A 19,879-nucleotide genomic window follows, 5' to 3' on the forward strand; every position below is an offset into this window, starting at 1 on the left:
GAAACCCAATGGGGGTCGCTATGAGTCAGAATCAACTCAACAGCAGTGGACTTGGTTTTGGTTTTCAGTGTGCGCTCGTGTGCATGTGTGTGTGAGCATACATGAGAAAAACGTGGAAAGTCTGAAATCCGTTCACAGCGACTGGAAAGAGCAGTAAGGGAAAACAAAAGGGGGGAAGGAGCGTGCTGGACGTTTCTTTGGAACAAATGTGTGGTAATTTAACTATCCCAGGCTCTGAACCCCTCGTGGTGCAATGGTTAAGCTCTCAGCTGCTAATGCAATGGTTGGTTGTTCGAACCCCCTCAGCAGCTCTGCAGGAGAAAAACCCAACAGTCTGCTCCTGAAAGATTACAGCCTGGAAAACCCTGTGGGGCAGTTCTGCTCTGTCACACGGGGTCAGTATGAGTCACAAACCTACCGACAGCGGCTAACAGCAACAACAGGCTCTAAACAAGCTCCACATTTGACCCAGCGCAGGTCGCCACCAGGAGGTAACCCCACACAGATGCTTCAGCAGATACAGGCTGAGGGCACCCACCCTCGGAGTGACTCCTCCTTGTCTCCGGGGAATATCAAGACAGGCCAGCTCCAAGCCAGAAATCCGACCCTGCACACAGAGGCCTTGACAGGAGCTTTCTGAACTTGGGTCAACCCCTCAGCTCCCGGGGTCATATTCCCAACCTCCTGCCCTGGAATGCAAGAAGACATGGGCAGGTCTGTCCTGAGCACAAAGTAAACCAAGTGCTCAGCCAAGCAGGAAGCAGGAACGTCTCCAACATCCAATCCTACGCCCTTGGATGAGGATGCTCAATGTTATGGAGCCTGGTCACTGGGCAGGTCCAGTGCCTGCATTATTGATGGTTGAATTCATCAGGCACACTGCCTTCACGATCCACTCAGGCCACCCGCAGGTTGTCAAAAAACAAAGCCTGAAACTGCATACCATCTGGCCCAGAACTCCAAAGTTACTCTCTCTGATCTAAACGCCTTAGCCTTCTGTGTAACTGGGATGTTAAAAAAAAGAGCAGAAGCGTTAGAATCCTATAGACCTAAGTTCAAATCCCCACTCCTCCACTGCTAACTGTGTGACCTGGGCTGGCTACTTTCCCTCTGGGGGCTCAGTTTCCTCATCTGTAAAATGGGAACAATTGCCTCTTACTAGTACTACAGAGAACAAAGAAAATATGTATAAAGTTATTAGCACAATGCCTCGAATAACAGGCAATCAATTCTCCTATTCAAACTGTCACAGTCTGACTCTTTGCTTGTGTCTCTCCTCCACCATGAACCCTGTGCTCCAACCACACCTCACCACCTGCCAAGCATGTGATTTTATACCATCTGGGTGGCACAGACGGTTTGCACTTGTCTACTAGCCTAAAGGGAGCCCTGGTGGCATAGTGCTTAAGGCATTTGACTGCTAACCAGAGGGCTGGAGGTTCAAACCCACCAGCCACTCCTCAGAGGGCAGACTGGGCAATCTACTTCCGTAGTGATACTGCCTCGGAAACCCAAGGAGGGGTCGCTATGAGTCGGCTCCGACTCCACGGCAGTGAGTTTCGATTTCGGTTTTTTACTAACCTAAAGGTTGGCAGTTTGAACCCACCCTGCAGCACCACAGAAGACAGTCCTAGCCATCTGCTTCCATGAAGACTGTTGTTGGGGGCCATCCAGTCGATGTTGACTGATAGTGACTCCACTTGACGGCGTAAAACTGTCCCATAGAACTAGCCGTAAGATCACAGCTAAAACCCTCTAGAGCAGTTCTACTCTGTAACACATGGGGGCGCCATGACTCAGAATCAACTCAACCGCAAGGGGTTTGGTTTTTGGTTTTGGTGCCATTTAGCAACTCATTGCCTCTTAGCTCCAAATTCACTCCTTTGCCTGGTCTTTGATGACGGAGCCGGTCCTGTACTTGTTTCTCCCTTGCCAGCTGACCCAAGGTTAAGCCTTTTCAGAAGGCACTGGAGGGACACCAAAGGAGAATAGATCTTTCCTGGTTTCCAACTAGCTCACTTGCCAGATCCTTGGAGAGCCTGTTTTTTTCTCCACTGATCCGCTGCGGTTTCTCCAGTGCCCGCAGGGTGCAGCTTCCTCTAGTTTGCCTGTCGCAAGCTTCCTCCAGCTCCTGACTAGGGTAGCAGTAGCTTAGGAGCCGCAGGGGCACTACAGGGATGCCCACATAGAAAACCTGGCTTTCATCTTCCCCCTGGCTGCCGCTGCCCGCTGCCCTCGTCCAAGCCATGCACCGAAATGCATTCGGTGCCTACAGAGGGCGCACTTTCCAGCTCGCGGTTTCAGCGGTGCCCACAGCAGCGCCTTGACCTGCCGCACGTTCCCAACCCCCTTGCGTGCCTGCTTCCCCCTTGTGCACCCACCCACATATGGCCTCAGCTCACAGCACCCTGGAGATTTGATTCCTCGGCCCTCCCAAGATGGACACCATGTTCCCCAGGCCTTGAGCCCACAGTATCAACACAACTCCCTGTGCGTGCCAGCCTGCCTAGCAAACTGCTTCATCCGGAGTTGTAATCGCACTTCTCCACTGAAGTCTGACCCTCAGCCTTGGGGAGTGAGCCCTCCTTCCAAGTGGATCCTTCCTTGGGTGTTCTCCCTCAGCCCCAGGGTACTCTTTAGAGTTCTCTTTCTAACTTCATAGTTCTTCTCCTATTATAGCTCAATGATTCTTGATATTCAACTTCCCCTGTTCGAATTAGTTTCTCTCTTGATTAGACCCAGACTGACACACCATCACGCTCTTGCTTGCTATTTACTCCGCATGAACATTCTTCCCCATCTTTTAAAAATATCCTGCGTATCCTTGAAGCCTCAGGTCAAAATGACTCTCCTTCCCACCCATATCTGATTCTTTCTGCCCTGTAGCAGGCAGGAGGGACATCACCACCTGGTCTGAACTCACTTGGAGCTGTCAGCCCCCTCCAGACACTCTGATCATCTTTCGGTTCCTCTGTCAGGCCTTTCCTCACATCAGGACCTTGTATATGTCTCTACATGGAATTCTTTAAAAAAAAAAAAAATGATGGCAATAAGGACTAATGGCTCACATGAAACCCAGCCTCCATGACCCTGAGACCAGAAGAACTAGATGGTGCCCAGCCACTACTGCTGAGCTCTGAAAGGGATCCCAGTAGGAGATTCTGAGTGTGTGTGGGGGGAATGTGGAACAAACTCAAAATCCTAAAAAGCCCAGGCTTACTGATCCGATAGAAACTATAGCCCTTAGACATCTTTCCAATCGATGTCTTGCTTTTCCCTGTATACCCATTTGTACTATTGAATTCCTGCTTTAAAAATCAATGTTAAGGGGGAGGGGGGTAACTCAGTACCATTGAGTCATAGCGACCCTTCCTTGGGTTTCTGAGGCAGCATCTCTATGGAAGTAGATTGCCCAATCTTCCTTCTGAGGAGTGGCTGGTGGGTTTGAACCGCCAGTCTTCTGGTTAGCAGTCAAATGCCTTAGGCACTACGCAAGCACATAAATAATTAGCTACTTCCAATTGTGGTGAGAGCTACAAAGCTTCAGAAACTGTACAAGCTTATGCAGTGGAGGGGGATCATTATCACCTAGCAATAGTGGGCACTCGATACATTTGCAAACTCCACACACTCTCTACTTTCTTCCTCCTTTATTTTTCTCCGGAGTATTTGCCTTCATTTAACGCACCACACAGCATAACTGTATACTAACACCCTGTACCAAAACTAATTGCCACTGAGTCAACTCTGACCCATGGCAACTCATGTGTTTCAGAATAGAATTGTGCTCCATAACATCCTGTAGACTTTATACTTTATTTTGTTCATTTTATTTATTATCTACACACTTACACACACGGCCCTAAAACGAAAGCTCCGTGAGGGCAAGGACAGACTTTTGCCTATATTGTTTGCCTCAGTGTCCCCGAAGCCTTAAACAGTGCCTGGCATATAAATGGGAACTCAAACAATATTTAAAGGGTGAACGAATAATTGAATGTTGGATGAATGCATGTATGAATACATAAATCCTTAGTTATTGGGATGAGGATTTGTGGGGAGTAGGGCAGCCTGGATTTGAGAAGACCATCTAGAACCAGGGGACTGGGACCAGGGGATTGGGCCCTGCAGTCGCCCTGCAGACAGATACCCACAGCAGTGGTCCAGTGTTTCTTTCTCCGCCTTTAGCTGGTTGCTTAGGAGTCCTTGGGTGGTGCAAATGAGTAAGGAAACGCACTGCCATGCAGTCGCAGCCAACTCATAGTGACCCCTCCTTGGGTTTCTGAGGCGGTATCACTACGTAAGTAGATTGCCCAACCTTCCTTCCAAGGAGTGGCTGGTGGGTTTGGACCACCAGACTTCTGGTTAGCAGTCAAATGCCTTAGGCATTATGCTACCAGAGCTCCTTAAATGAGTAAGTACTGACTGCTGACTACTAACCAAAAGATTGGCAGTTTGAATCCACACAAAAGTGCCTAGGAAGAAAAGCTTGACATCTGCCTCCAAAAGGTCACAGCTTTGAAAACTCTATGAAACCCTATGATTGCAATTATACTCTGCAACACGTGGAGTCGCTATGGGTCAGAAAAATTTCACAGCAACGGTTTTGGTTTTGGTTTTGTTTTTAGCAAGTTGCTTAGCAACCAGCCGCGCCCCACTCCCTCCGCTACCACTAGAGGGCGAGCGGGAGGGTGGAGGGGAATCCTCGCGCGTGCGCGCCCGTGTGCATTCGTGCACGCCTGCGCAGCGTGTGCCGGCCAGAGGTACGTCACTTCCTGTTTCTTTAGGGGAACGTGGCTTTCCCTGCAGCGCCTGTTTCCTTTTCTGCGTCTGTGCTGCAGAACCCGTAACTGAAGTCGCACCCTGAGCGCAACCTCGCCATGGACTCAGCCCTCAGCGACCCACATAACAGCAGCGCCGAGGCAGGCAGCCCAACCAATGGCACGACACGGCCGCCCTCCACGCCCGAGGGCATCGCGCTGGCCTACGGCAGCCTCCTGCTCATGGCGCTACTGCCCATCTTTTTCGGCGCTCTGCGCTCGGTGCGCTGCGCTCACGGCAAGGTAGGGTCAGCGGCGAAATCGGGTGCTTTCCACCCCCCATCCCGGGGCTGATATGGACCCACCCCATGCCCACCGTAGACGGAACAGACATCTCCCTTCCCCAGATACTGGCCCTGGGATTGATCACCACCAGCCCACCCTCCCGGGTCCGCATCCCAGGCTGACTTTTGATCCCCAGAATATGGCACCAACCCCCGAACTGACACCTTCCTCACCCGGACCCTGACACACCTCTCCCTTGGTGGTTTGTGCCGGCGGCTGGGATCACTGTCAGTGTCACTGGGATTCGGGCACTGATTGCTTTGAGCTTCCTGAACATAGCCACATCTGCTATTCCGGACTCTAAGCCCCAGATCAGTAACTGACGGGACACTGGACCCGTCGAGCTCTTGAATAGCACAGTCCCTCGTCACCTCTCAGTTCGGAACCTTGCTCACCCCACAGCAGAGCCGGCTCTGACATCCACACCTGGCTGACACTCTGACTCTTGTCCAGCTAGAGTCTTTGACCTGGTGTGTGCTGTCCCAGAACCCCTACATCAGGCCCTTCTATAACTCAAAAGAAAATTAACCCAGGAATGTAGCCCCAGCCCTCCCCCCAGGTTTTCAGAACACTTTCTGGAACCAGTTCCAGTTAGGCAGCCTCTCAGAAACTGGCACCTTTGTGCCTCCTTTTAACAAGCGTAGACCCCTTATTCTGCTGGTTTCCTTTCTCTGGTTACCGAGTCTTGGACCTGCCTCCCAGCCTGATCCCAGATCCTGTTACTACCCCAGCCACTGACTTGCCTCAGTGACCTTTCCTTCCATCCCACCTAAAATAATCCTTCTGCCAAATCGGGCCTAGCTGCTGTTGACCCCTCTTGCAAGACTGGGCCAGACCCTACCTCTGGCCTTTCTCATCATCTGTCCCATCGGACCCTCCCCTGCCTCCTCTGCTTCTGCCCTGTATGAAGGCCTCTCTGGCCTTTTGCACCAATGACTTCCCACTTCCTGGCACCTTCTCCTCTCCTCCCCACTTCTTCTCCCCCACCCAGACCTGCAGACCCAAGCGGAAGCTGTCTCACCCAAAGAGCGGAGGCCCACAAAGCAGCTGCCACTTTTGAAACTGCTCAGTCCTAGGTTCTCGAAATGTTACCCAGGGTTGGGCAAGAGCTGAGGCCTGCCCCCATCCTCCTTCAAGAGCAGAGGACTAGCCATTGGCTTGAGCAGTGGTCAGAGGCAAAGGAGAGTAGTCAGGCAGGACTTAGGCTCAGAAGTGACCCCATTCTCTTTTCTATTCTGCCCCTTCTCGACAGGGTTCAGGTGGCCTAAGCCTTCCTGCCATGCCTGTTGGGCAGACACTTAGAGCAGGGAGAAGTTCTGCAATAGACCAGGCCAGAGAAGGTGATGGGCAGCAGGACAGCTTGTCCTGAGTGGCTCCCACAACTGACTAATTCTCCTTGGCACCTTCTGCACGTGGATCCGTAATCTCTTCAGAAAACACTTTCTAGACAACAGAATGTCCTGAATACCCACTGTCCTCTAGGCTGGGGGCTGTTTCTCCAAAGATGAATGTACCAGGGCCCTGTCATCTAGGAATTTAGGAGTCTAGATGAGGAAGGCATCACTATGTCTGATTGTAATACAAGTAGTGCTTAGACTTGAGAAAGCAAGATGGAGCATATCTGGGGCAGAGCAGGGAGGCTTTGTGTTGGAGGTGAGCTTGAACCTGAAATAGAGGTGGGCCTTCAGCCAGGAGAAGGCATTCTAGGCAGAGGAAACCAGTGGTTAGAGGTGTGGAAGCCAGAAAGTACAAGGCAATGCAGGAGCTAGTGGAAGGTCTGGTGTGGCTGGAGCAGAAGGTATGGATAGAAGAGAATTTCAGATGCACTGTAGCCCCAAAATACGCCCCAGATGTCTGACTGGGTTGGAAGGCTGCTCGTGAAGTTGCATACACTTAAAGGCCTCCACCACCAATAACCATGGTAAAGGAAAAAAAAAAAAAAACCCATAGCGACCCCCATTGAGTTTCCAGTGGAGTGGCTGGTGGGTTTCAACTGCTCACCTTCTGGTTAGCAGTCAAATGCCTTAGGCACTACACCACCAGAGTTCCATAATAACTGTGTTACTCACTTTACAAAACTTGCAGAGCACTTTACCCTCCTTTGATCCTCATGCTACTGAGTAGGGTAGGCAGAACCACCATTGTACAGCAGAAGAAACTGAGTCAAATAACTTCCCAAGAGCACTCTGCCAGTTAGGGACAGAATTGAACCTAGCCCAGGGTTCTCCCCAGACCCACTGCAATCAAGTCATTTCCAACTCATGGCACGTCTATAGGACAGAGCAGAACTGACCCGTAAGATTTCTAAGGTGTAAATCTATGTGAAAGCAGACTACCACATCTTTCTCCCACAGAGCAGCTGGTAGGTTCAAACCGCTGACCTTTTGGTTAATAGCCAACTGTTTAAACCACTGTACCACGAGGGCTCCCTCTCCTTGGTAGTAGGTACCTCTGAAGACCCACACAGTGGCATTTTGGCCTAGGGAAAGGATGGGCCAAATGACTTTTTTTTTTTTTTACCGAGTTACTTCCTTAGTCATTTGGCAAGGAAAAGTTAGTGTGGGGGCTCGGGAGTTTTGATTGCCCACCACTGTTCAACCCCAAAGCCAGCTGAGAAATGGCATGTTGTTAGGTGCCATCGAGTGGGCCTGACTCATAATGACCCCATGTACAACAGAGCCAAGCGCTGCCCGGTCCTGTGCCGTTCTCCCAGTCCTCGCTGTGCTTGACCCGTCGTTGCGGCCACTGTCAGTCACCTGGTTGAGGGTGTTCCCCTGCGTCGCTGCCCCTACCTCACCAAGCATGACATCCCTCTCCAGGGAGTGGCCCTTCTGACAGTGTGACTGAAGTAGGTGAGACGAAGTCTGGCCTTTCTCACTTCTAACAAGCATTCCAGTTGCACTTCCTCCGGGATAGATTTGTTGGTTCTTCTGGCAGTCCGTGGTATTTTCTGTATTCTTCGCCAACACCACCATTTCAGAGGCATCAGCTCTTCTTCAGTCTCCCTTATTGATTGTCCAGTTTCCACATGCATATGAGGCAATTGAAAATACCATGGCTTAGTCTTCAAAATGATACGTCTTTGCTCCTTAACACTTTAAAGAGGTCTTTTGCAGCAGATTTGCCCAGTGCAGTACAACACCTGATTTCTTGACTGCTGCTTCCATGGGTGTTGATTGTGGATCCAAGGAAAATGAAATCCCTGTCAACGTCAGCCTTTTCTCCATTTATCATGATGTTGCTTATTGGTCCAGTTGTGAGGATTTTTGTTTTCTTTATGTTGAGGTGTAATCCATACTGCAGACTGTAGTCTTTGATCTTCACCAGTAAGTGCTTCAAGTCCTCTTCACTTTCAGCAGGCCAGGTTGTGTCATCTGCATAGCTCAGGTTGTTAATGAGTCTTGCTCCAATCCTTATTCTTAAGGGGACAGAATTCTCCAAGTAGCCCACTCGGGAGATGTCTATAACATTTAGGAGGGATTGTGAAATCATGAGGCGAAGAAGGTGGAACATCCGGAAGTGCATTGGGAAGAAACGGCCTTGGGAGGAGCAGGTTGGTGCAGTGCCTGTCCCTTCCAGAGGCCACCATCTCAGGAAGAACAGGAAGCGTCATTGTGTTCATTCTCCCCAGAAGGGAACAAATCCCAGCCCAAGCGGCAGCTGCCCATCAGGTTGGTATAGAGTCTGTTGGCCTGTAAGTCCAAGGAGCCCCTTAGCTCCATTAGGACTGGGTCCCTGCTCTGTGGCAGGCCTGGGCTGGGTACCAGGGTCCAGGGACAAGGAGGGCAGCCAAGCCCTGCCCTCCCGGAGCTCACACTCAACCAAGAAGTGTGACCAGCCAGGTTGAATACTGATTTACCTCCTGGAGGAGGCAACAGTTATCTGCAAGGGTAGAAAAGAGTTGAGCAGGCAGAACAGGAAGAGAGGCGTGAGACCCCAGCAGGTGTCAGGGAGGTAGGTAGTGAGTAGTGTGATGGAGCCCAGTACGGGGCTTTGGAGGTAGGAGACAAGGAGATGCTCAAGAGCCCAGAGCCTTTCCAAGGAGCAGAATCCTGAAGGCTGAACAACAGTTAATCTTTGTAGCTACCAAAAAATACTGTAAGTCCCCAGGTTATGAGGGAGTACTCCTACTTGCCCTTAATGTTATGTAAATTTGCCCTCACATCGAAACAATGGAACTAACCCCTACAATCGCTTTAACTTACTACCCATGCATCTGTAACTTGGATCATTGAACAGGCTTCATTCCCACCTTTTCTCACACTAAAGTAAGGCTAAATAAGAACAGAGTACGCCTGTTCTAGCTTGCCTCCAAATGTGACTTAAAGACATACCGGGAAACCGATCTCGTTCATGACCTGAGTTCTGCCTCTGCTATACACTTGTTAAAAAAAAAAAAAAAATAGAAGCGACATAGACAGGGAAAAGCCACCTCAGCACTATGTCCTAGAAGTCACCCAATTTGCAGTTTGTTGTGTAATCTTTCACGGTTTTTTCTATATACAAACATGTATGTGCCTGGGTATGTATGTGTGTGTGTATATCTATGTATATGTGCACATTTATAAACGTACACTGTGTATACACATGAGCTTATACAGTACATAGTGTACAGCTTGGCTCCCCCCACCCCCTTTAAAAAGACATCTTGGTCGTTTCTCTGTGTCAGTACCTAAAGATCTGTCCGTTGTCTGACAGGGAGGCTAGGCAGTGCGTGGCCACGCTACAGAATTCATAAGGTTCAGAGGTGCACACTGAGTCTCCCTCCCACCCCGGCTGCCCATCTTCCCTCCCCAGACGCAGCCCCTGTTACCTGTTTCTCCGACCTCCACCTACAGATTCTTGGCCTTTACTAGTAAATGCTAGTTGCCGTCAAGTCAGCTCTGGCTTGTGGCAGTCCATGCGTGTCACAGAACAGTGCTCCAAAGTTGTCAATGGCTGATTTTACTAAAGTAGGTCACGAGGCCTTTCTTCCAAGTGCCTCTGCGTGGTCGCAAACCTGCAGCCTTTCAGTGAGCAGCGGAGTGTGTCACCTGTTCACACCACCCAGGGACTCATACAAATAATTCAGTACATGCTCTCCATCGTTTTTGTTAGAGAGCTGTTTGTTTTGTTGTGTTGACATTCTTGTTTGCACTTAGCCTTTTCACTTAAACGTTGGAGATCGAATCATGTTAGTACGTGAGGAGTGTCTGTGCTCCTTTTTAACAGCTGGATTCTGTGCTCCCTGTACCCCACCCTTTGTTTAGGGCACTGGTTCTCAAAGTGCAGTCCCGGCCTAGAAGCAGCAGCAGCAGCACCCCGGGACTTGTTAGAGATGCAGCTTCTGAAGCAGAAACGCTGGGGGTGGGCCCAGCAATGAATGTGCTCAAGTTTAAAAACCGCTGACTTAGAGTCCTCTGCGGGTCATTTAGGCTCTTTCAGTCTTTTGCTCCACTAATATCCGTACACATCTGTCCTTCTCACATGTCTGTATTTGTAGGGTAAATTCCTTGAGCTTGCTATGCTGGGGCAAAGGCTGTGTGCATTTTGGATTTAGATAAGAGTCTGCCAAACTGCCCACCAGAGAGGGTATATCCATTTACACTCTCACCAGCAGTGACCTCAGTGCTTGTTTAATGACCACATAGGAGTCTGTCCTCCAGAGGGAGGGACTGGTGGGGTCAGCTGTAGGCTTTAGGGGGCCTCCCTGATGGTAGATGGTGGGCAAGTGGAACAGCAAGGAGGCTGGTCCAGGTAAAGACAGCAGTGGGGACCAGTGGTCCTGGGGGACAGAGGTACTTGAGGTGTTTGGGAGGCAGAATCGTGGAGCGCTGAGTGAGTGATATGGTGGTGAGGGGAGGAGACCCTGGCCCCCAGCTGGGGTGGCAGTAACAGAAGGACTTGTGAATTCCAGCTCACATCTAGGCCATGGCCTGGAAGCAGGACTCCCAGGGCACGGGCTGAGCCGATGGCTTGAAGGTGGGCATCTGTCATCCCTTCTTGGTAGCTAACTGTCCAGAGTGCCACTGGAAGCTAGATTTATGTCTGCTGTTTGTATCAGCTTCTCCTCCCCCCCAATTACGTTTTGTATTTCAGGAGCTGTTGCATTTGTATTCAAGAGTTTGGTTTCAAAAAAAGAAAAAAATTGAATTGGTAAAGAATCCTAACTCACTTATGCATTCAATAGAAATTTCAACATAGGTGAGGTGTAGGTGCTTTAGGGAGTAATAGCCAAGAGTCTAGGCTCTGGAACCAGACTGCCTCCCTTTGAATCCTGGTAATCCTGGTTCTGCCCCTTGTCAGCTGCGTCACCTCAGGCAAGTCACTATGTCTGAGCTTCTGTTTCCTCTTCTGTTAAAATGGTGCAAGTAAGTGTACCACTTCATGGGATTTTTGTGAGGGTAAAGTCATATAAAGCAGCTAGAATGGTGCTGGGCACATAGAAAACGCTCAGTAAATGTTTTCATTACTAATTATTTATTGTCGGTCACATTTCAGAAGTCTCCCATTCTGACTCACCGTTGCAGCATGGGATATTTATAACAGTAACACACAGAGGAGACCAGAGCCCTCTGGGTGGTAGAACATCTGTCCAGCCTTGCGTTAGCGTTAGATAATACTGCCTCTTCTTGCCCAGGGCATGGGGCTGGGTCAAAAGGAGTCTGTGATGAGCCCTGACACTGGTTTGTAAGGAAAGCATAGCATCCCCTGTGTACTTGAACACCCTGGTGCCTCTGCCTGATATGCACCTCCCTTCCTTGTACACGGAGCAGATCCTCAGCTCAGCACTTGTCTGGCTCTTAATCTGTCCCAGACTCTGTGCTTGACCTTCAAGGCCTTGCTTAAGTGGCATGTGCTCTAGCCGCCTCTGACAGTCCCCCACTTGCCTGCAGAAGTATAGGTAGTTACCAACTCAGGATAAACTGTACCTACAGCTGACCATCGGTGGTGTTTAGTGCCTAAGGCATTTGACTGTTAACCAGAAGGCTGGCGGTTCAAACCCACCAGCCACTCCTCGGAAGGAAGGCTGGGCAATCTACTTCTGTAGTGATACTGCCTCAGAAACCCAAGGAGGGGTCACTATGAGTCGGGTCCAACTCGATGGCAGTGATTTAGTTTGGAGTTTGGTATCATTCGTAGTATGTACAACATTCAGTGTTGTAGTATGTAATTTGCTGGAAAAAAAAAAAAAAAAAGGACATTCAACTTAACATCAGAAGTCACTGGAATGGAACCACATCGTAAGTCGGGACTACTTGTAGTGTCTTGTCTACTTTCACGTGATACCTTTATAAATAGTAATATAGAAATGGGAGCACCGGTGGCATAGTGCCTAAGGCATTTGACTGCTAACCAGAAGGCTGGCAGTTCAAATCCACCAGCTACTCCTCAGAAGGAAGGTTGGGCAATCTACTTCCATAGTGATAGTGCCAAGGAAACCCAAGGAGGGGTCGCTATGAGTCAGATCCAACTTGACGGCAGTGAGTTTGTTTTTTTTTTGTTGTTGTTTGTTTTTAATATAGAAATAGCTTATACAGCCTGAAAGGAGCTCTGGTGACATAATGGGTAAGGCATTTGGCTGCTGACCCCAAGGTCAGCAGTTCAAACACATCAGCTGGTCTGCGGGAGGAAGATGAGGCAATCTACTTCTGTAAAGATTTACAGCCTTTAGGACCATGGTCACAGGGAACATCAAGCTCAGTTGGCATAATATACTACACAAAAACATTGTTCTACATCCTGCTTTGATAAGTAGCAACTAGGGTCTTAAAAGCTTTCAAGTGGCCATCTAGATGCAATGACAGGTCTCTCCTCGTCCAGAGCAAAGAAGAAAACCAAAGATGCATGAAAACAGGACTGGTAGACCATGCAATCCTCAGCATAGATGACCATGAGACCAGAAAAACTAGATGGTGCTCAGCTACCACTATCAATCACTTGGAAAGGGATCGATGCAGGAGATCCTGGATAGAGTGGAAGAATGATACAGAATAAAACTCAAAGTCACTAAAAAAAAGACCAGGTTTACTGGTCTGGTAGAGCCTGGTGTAACCCCTGAGACTATGGCCTCTTTGTGTCTGGAACTGAACTCATTCCCATAGCTTCCAGCCAGGCAATAGACAGGTATATAGGGTGGATATTTACATCAGGTAGATACACTCCTTGGAGCCATCAATCGTGGGAGAACAGAAGGGCAGTGATTGCACAGGGAGACAGCTGGGGGGAGGGGTAGGAGTGTGTGGGAGGGAAGGACACAGGGAAGAGGTAACTACAGGGAAGAAATGGGAAGAGAGCTGTTACATTGTAGGGATTGCAGTCACTGGCATGAAACAAAATGTGTATGAACTGCTGTATTGAAAATGAATTTGCTCTGTAACTTTCACCCAAATCACAATACAAAGAAATAAAGATTTACAACCTTGGAAACCCAACAGGGGTCACTATGAGTCAGAATCGACTCGATGGCAGTAAGGGTTTGCTGTGTGCCAGGCACAAGTGCTAAGGACTATCTGTGCCAGAATCATAGTCTTCACAGCCCATTTTACAGCTGAGGAAATCAAGGCTCTGGGAGAATAGCTTTCCCGAGGTGCTACAGCTGGGAAGACGTAGAGGGGGAGCCTAACTGTGCTCTCCACCACCAGCACCCTCTCAGCCATCTGGGGCGCGTGCTGTGTGTCACGTCAGTGCGCATGTCTGTTTGTCACAAGTCACTCTGCTGTAATATCGTTTACATGTGAAAGTCCTCATCCACCTACCTGTGAACAAATTCACTGTTGTACTCAGTGCTGCTACACAGGAAGCCTTTTGAGTTTTGGGATGTGTACAGAGGGGGTAAGGAACTTGCCTGAGTCCATAGCACATTGCTGCCAAAAGCAGAAACCAAGACCTGGGAGAGAAGAGGGGAGGAGGGAAACCGTGCCTCTCAGTGTCAACATTGCTCACCCACCCACCCAGTCTCCCTGCAAGGCTGCCGGAGAGTGACTCGCACAGAGCTGCCGAGGGTGGCTGCAGGGAGGCCTTCCAGCCCCGTGGCCTCAGCCAGATGGATTGGGGTTTGGTTCAGGGCCTCCGCCTAACCTCCCTAGTAATCACAGTCCCTCATATGGTAACACTTTTTCTTCACATCCCGTACCTCACTGAGGTTGAGCCTGTTGGCTGTGTTAGTGGTGAGTAAGGCCAGAGGGTGTCATCCCATTTGGCAGATGAGTAAACCAAAGCTCAGAGAGCACATGGCCTAGTCACCCTGGGACCCATCAACAGAGCAATGACTAGCCTCAGATGCATCGTCATCGGTGCTCGGTCAGTTCCGACTCAGGGCAACCCCATGGGACCTGGTGGAAGTGCCCGGGGGGTTTTCTGGGCCGTGGCAGTCTGCTCCCACAGAGGTGGCAGCCTCGGACGCTCTGCGAGGTGGTTCTGTCCTGTCCTGCAGGGTCACTGTGAATCAGAGTCGACTCAGCGCCAGCGGGTAGGAGCATCCTTAATGGGAGCAGGTCGCTAGGTCCTTGTCCTGCAGGGCCACTGGGTGGGTTCAAACTGCCAATCTTTGGGATAGCTGCCAAGCACTTAACCGTGGTGCCACCCAGACCTGCTTAACCTTAAGTATACTTCACGATGATCATTGGTACCTTGATGAGTTACATCTGTAGAAAAATACTCCCAGACAAGGAATTGCTTGGTCAGAGTACATGCATTTGTGCCATTGCCGTGGTTGCTTTCCACAGGAAGACCAGTTTGCTGCCCTGTCAGCCGTGTGGGAGAGAACCTGTCCCCCCAGCCACACCAGTCTGTATGCTGTCCAGTGTGTGAGGTTTTGTCATTGTGATAGATGGAAAATGGATTCCCAGTATACTTTGAGTGTCCCCTATTAAGAGGGAGTTTGAACATTTTTCTATGATAAGGAGATGTTTGTAGTTCCTGTTCTGTAAATCTGTGTGTATCCTTGACCATATGTAAATTACAATTTTATATTAAAAAATTAAAAAAAAAAAAAAAACAGTTGTGTGGCATCAGCTCTACTTCATGGCAGCCCCACGTGGATCAGAGTAGAACTTTGCTCCGTGGGGGTCTTCCCAGCTGATTTTTTGGAATAGATCACCAGGCCTTTCTTCCAAGAAAGTGGCCACGCCTCTTGAAGTCACAGTCCAGCCAAAGGGACGCACAACCTTTACCACAGCGGCCTCCCACGTGGGGCCCTGTAATCCAGCATCCGAACTCGCCTAAATTCCTGAGGGTAGAATGGGGAACAGCCCAGAGCTGATGGCTGGGACGCAGGCCAGGCATCCCTTCACCCTCCAACTTCTCCCCCTTTCCGCCACTAGCTGCCCGTCCCACAGAACTCGCAGGCCACACTCACAGTCGTGTGGTTTACTAGAGAAGTGACAGACCAGAACTCAGGGTCAGGGTCGACTTTGTCACTCAGGACAGCTTCCAGCCAGGACAGCTCTTGGGCTCTTCTCAGCAGTGCTGGCCAATGGCAGGCCTTTCTCTTGGAAGTGCTGGGGGGGTTGGCCTTGGCTGCACACAGGCCTTCCTCCTCCGGCTCCCCGCTGTCAGCCTCCCCACTGCTACCTGACCCACATCTACCCTCAACAGATAGCTTTCCCCTTACAGGTTTTTTCCTGCTGGTTTTTCAGAGCCAACTGTGAGCCAGAATATTAATGCGATGCCACAGCTGAGCGATGCTGCCTCCCAGGGCCACTGGTGCCTTGATTCATCAGAGGAGGCGGCGCTGGTGGAGTCAAGGGCCTGGGATGAGCCTGGGGTGGTTGTGGAGAGAGCGGCTCATTGGCGGGAGCAGAAGTCCCATCGGGTATTGCAAGGACTTTTGGTAGCTGTGACATAAACTAGAGTTCAAAGGATAGAAGGCAGTGGGAAATCTGTCTGGGGAGCAGGCTTGTCCTCTGGGGGATTCTAGAACCAGGGCTTCATGGCAGTGATATTTGACCTGAGTCCTTCAGGGCTGAAGCTTTTGCCAGCAAAGCTACACATAGAACATTTTGACGCTGAAAAGTTTTGACTCCATGTTTCTGAATACAAATTTTAACCAGAAATAGACCACTGTTGATGACTTTTCATATAGAAAGTATTTTTTGGCATGAATGCCATGAAGCCAGTTTAATTCCTGTGTTGCACTCTTAATCCAGTTCCAGTTTTTGTTTTTTGTTTTCGTTTTTATGATACTGAAATTATTTTGATTGCATTCAGTTCTTTCTCTGTCAGGTCTTTGCCCACATTGTATTCTTGCCAGCTGTGGCATTTGCCATTGTGAATTTAATTGTGGCTTTTATTTTTACCATACTTAGTCTTTCCAGTCAAATTTCTTAAATTCCAGTTTTGTCAGGATTGGCTTCTCCTGGCCCTTGGTGAGCTTCCTGTGTACAGTGAGCATTGTCAGTTTTGCTCCGTATTAACTTCTATTCATTAAACCAGAAAAACCAAACTCACTGCCATCAAGCCTGTTCCGACTCATAGCAACCCCCATTGGGTTTCCAAGGCTATAAATCTTTACAGAAGCAGACCACCCCATCTTTCTTCCACAGAGCAACTGGTGGGTTTGAACCACCAGCCTTTTTTGGCTATCAACCGTGACTACTACACCACCAGAGCTCCTTACAATATTCATTACCTACTAGATAAAAAAAGTAATCATATTTATCTCTTATTAATCCATAAGAAAATTATAAATAGTTCTCATGAGGTCTAGGATTGTCACCAGTTTCCAGTTTTCCTTTCCATTATTACATATGGCAGTGACCTGTGATAACTGTTCTCCACACACAGACCACATGTGCACTGAGTCTTCCCTGGGCTGCCCTGTGGAGGTCCTTGGTGACAGACTGGCAGGGAGAGGCAGAGCATCTTGCTCCCTCTGGCAGACCAAAAAACCAAACTCACTGCCATCGAGTCAGATCTAACTCATAGCGACCCCTCCTTGGGCTTCCGAGGCAGTATCACTACGGAAGTAGATTGCCCAGCCTTCCTTTTGAGGAGTGGTTGGAGAACCTCCAGCCTTCTGGTTAGCAGTCAGGTGACTTAGGCACTACGCCAGCAGAGCAAAAGCCCAGAGACAGGATACTGTTGAAACCCCTGAGAGGCTTAACTGAACCCTGTCCCCCCTGTGAATAAGCTGTTAGAGCATCAGGTGCCCACCAGTGTCCAGCCCTTGGAGGCCAGGCCGCTGCCCCTGCTGAGTGGGCAGCTTTCTCTAAAGCGCCTTCTCTCCTCTCTCCAGAACTCCTCAGATATGCCTGAGACGATCACCAGCCGGGACGCCGCCCGCTTCCCCATCATCGCCAGCTGCACACTCTTGGGGCTCTACCTCTTTTTCAAAGTAAGTCCTTTGCTACATGTTGGTCATTTGGTTTAAATGAGTTTATTTTATTTTGTTTTATTTTTCCCATCACAGGAGCCATGCATGTTCATTGATAGAAAATAAAGACCCCCACTGGGTTTCCGAGACGGTAAATCTTTACGGAAGTAGACTGCCCCATCTTCCTTCATGGAGCGGCTGGTGGGTTTGAACCACCAGCCTTCTGGTTAGCCAGTCAAATGCCTTAGGCACTGTGCCACCAGAGCTCCTTAGAAAATAAAGACCAGGGGAAAAACAAAGCACTGACCTACAACCCAGGGACAGTCACTGTTCATGTTTGGGACCCTGTCACACAATCTTTCTTTTTCTCCTCCGTGTAGCTTTTTGTTCTGTTTCTGTGATACCAGTTTGGGTTTCATCATGCTTTTTGTGTTGGGACAGCGGGTATAGCTTCTGTCTCAGACATAACCTCTACCGTACTAATCTCTTTGTTTTTGTTTTTAATCTATCGAGGTTTATTTTTCCAATAAAAGTTACGCAGGCTCAGTGTTGAAAACCTGGAAAACACAGAAAAGTAAAAAGGGAAAAACAGCAGTCATCCAAAACCCCTGTACCAGAGACGGTCACAGTCTCCCCTTGGAAGTGTGTCCTTGCGCCGTCCTCCCCGGCGTGGGTCCCCATGGCTGTGACCACGTGCTGTATGCCATTGTGTAGCTGCTCTTTCCACTTCACGTTAATGACATCATAAGCATTTTCTCATGTTTCTGCCAACTCTTCTCTTCATTTTTTTTTTTTTTTTTTTTTTGATATGCCTGTACTACTTTCTAATTAGGAGCTCTGAAAGCACAGTGCCTAAGGCACTTGACTGCTAACTAGAAGGCTGGGTTCAAATCCACCAGCCACTCCTCGGAAGGAAGGTTAGGCAATCTACTTCCGTAGTGATACCGCCTCAGAAACCCAAGGAGGGCTTGCTGTGAGTCAGGTCCGACTCGACAGCACATAACAACAACAAGAGCTTTCTAATTATAAAACCAGTATGTGCAGAAAACATAAAGAAAAGCATGTCAGAGTAGAAAAATAAACACAGATACTCCCTCTTAATATTTTGGGATATCTCCTATCAGGCTTTTAATAAACATTTTTAGCATAATTATAATCACACAATAGCTTTCAAGTTTGGGTTTTTGTTTTTTGGGTTTTTAAATAGTCCATGACAAGTACCTCTTTCCTGGTCATTGAAAATTCTTCAAGGACAACTTTTTGGCTTACATTTTACAAATACAAGTTCATAGTTTTTAAAAAATGAGCCATGATCCACTCCCCAGTGCAGTTTCTAGTGATTCATTCTATTAGGGAGATACCCCACACATATGAAAATATAAAACAGAGGTACACATCCAACATGTGGTTCATTCTATTAGGGAGATACCCCACACATATGAAAATATAAAACAGAGGTACGCATCCAACATGTGGTTCATTCTATTAGGGAGATAACCCCACACGTGTGAAAATATAAAAACAGAGGTACACATCCAACATGTGGTTCATTCTATTAGGGAGATACCCCACGCGTATGGAAATATAAAACAGAGGTACACATCCAACATGTGGTTCATTCTATTAGGGAGATACCCCACGCATATAGAAATAGAAAACAGAGGTATGCACCCAACATGGTTCTTACACCCGAGAGATCTCCGCATCAGCCCAGCCAGCTCTACCTCATCCTTTCAGCAGCTGCTCACAGTTCCGTTTTGTGGATATACCTCTGAGGGGTACTTAGGGGTCCAGTGTTGGACACCATGGTGCATATTTTGGCATATTTTCAAATCGCGTTCAATGGGATGACCAGGTCAAGCGGTGTCTCAGCTGGCGGTTTGGATTTAAAAAAAACAATTTCCGGCAAGTCACCTCCAACTCATGGCGCCTTCACGTGGGTGAGAGTGGAGCTGTGCTCCAGGCAGTTACTGGTGGCTGAGTTTTCAGTGGATTGCCAGGCCTTTCTTCAGAGGTACCTTGGGGTAGACTTGGATTTCTAGCCTTTCATTTAGCAGCGGAGCATGTTAGCTGTTTACAGCACGCAGAGACTCCCCGGAGTTTGGATAGACAATGCCAGATTGCCCTCCAAAAAGACTGTACCAATTTACATGCCCACTGACAGCCGGGAGGGCACTGGCTTCCACACATGCTCACCTACATTGAGTAGCATCACAGTCTTTTCATTTTCACCAGCATACAAGGGAGTCAGAATGTAAGTTTTAATGCCTATTTCCTGTCCCATTCCTCCCTCACTGTTAGGCCAGAAATACTCTTTTTATGGCTTCAGGTTCAGGATTAACAAGCATATGTACACAGTCTTACTTACAGCATCACACACATGTTAAACAGAAAGTGTCGTTCTGATTTTCACACTTGTAAATAAGAGTGAATCAAAAAACTCAGGTGTTCATTGTTTTGTTGGGTTGGTCTCCCCCCC

At 48.8% G+C, this 19,879-nt stretch overlaps 1 protein-coding gene across 1 annotated transcript in view; it reads left to right on the plus strand.

Annotated features, from left to right (window-relative positions):
* Positions 1 to 4,880: 4,880 nt before the first annotated feature.
* HM13 (histocompatibility minor 13) overlaps positions 4,881 to 19,879 on the plus strand; it is a 46,639-nt gene continuing 31,640 nt past the window's right edge. The window contains exons 1-2 of the mRNA XM_007934520.2: positions 4,881 to 5,063; positions 17,323 to 17,421. Of these exons, the coding sequence (XP_007932711.1) occupies positions 4,881 to 5,063; positions 17,323 to 17,421 (282 nt within the window). The remainder of the gene's footprint in view (positions 5,064 to 17,322; positions 17,422 to 19,879) is intronic.

The sequence above is a fragment of the Orycteropus afer genome, unplaced genomic scaffold, assembly GCF_000298275.1.
Source record: "Orycteropus afer afer isolate SDZICR_OR568_19922 unplaced genomic scaffold, OryAfe1.0 scaffold00020, whole genome shotgun sequence".
Taxonomy (NCBI): domain Eukaryota; kingdom Metazoa; phylum Chordata; class Mammalia; order Tubulidentata; family Orycteropodidae; genus Orycteropus; species Orycteropus afer.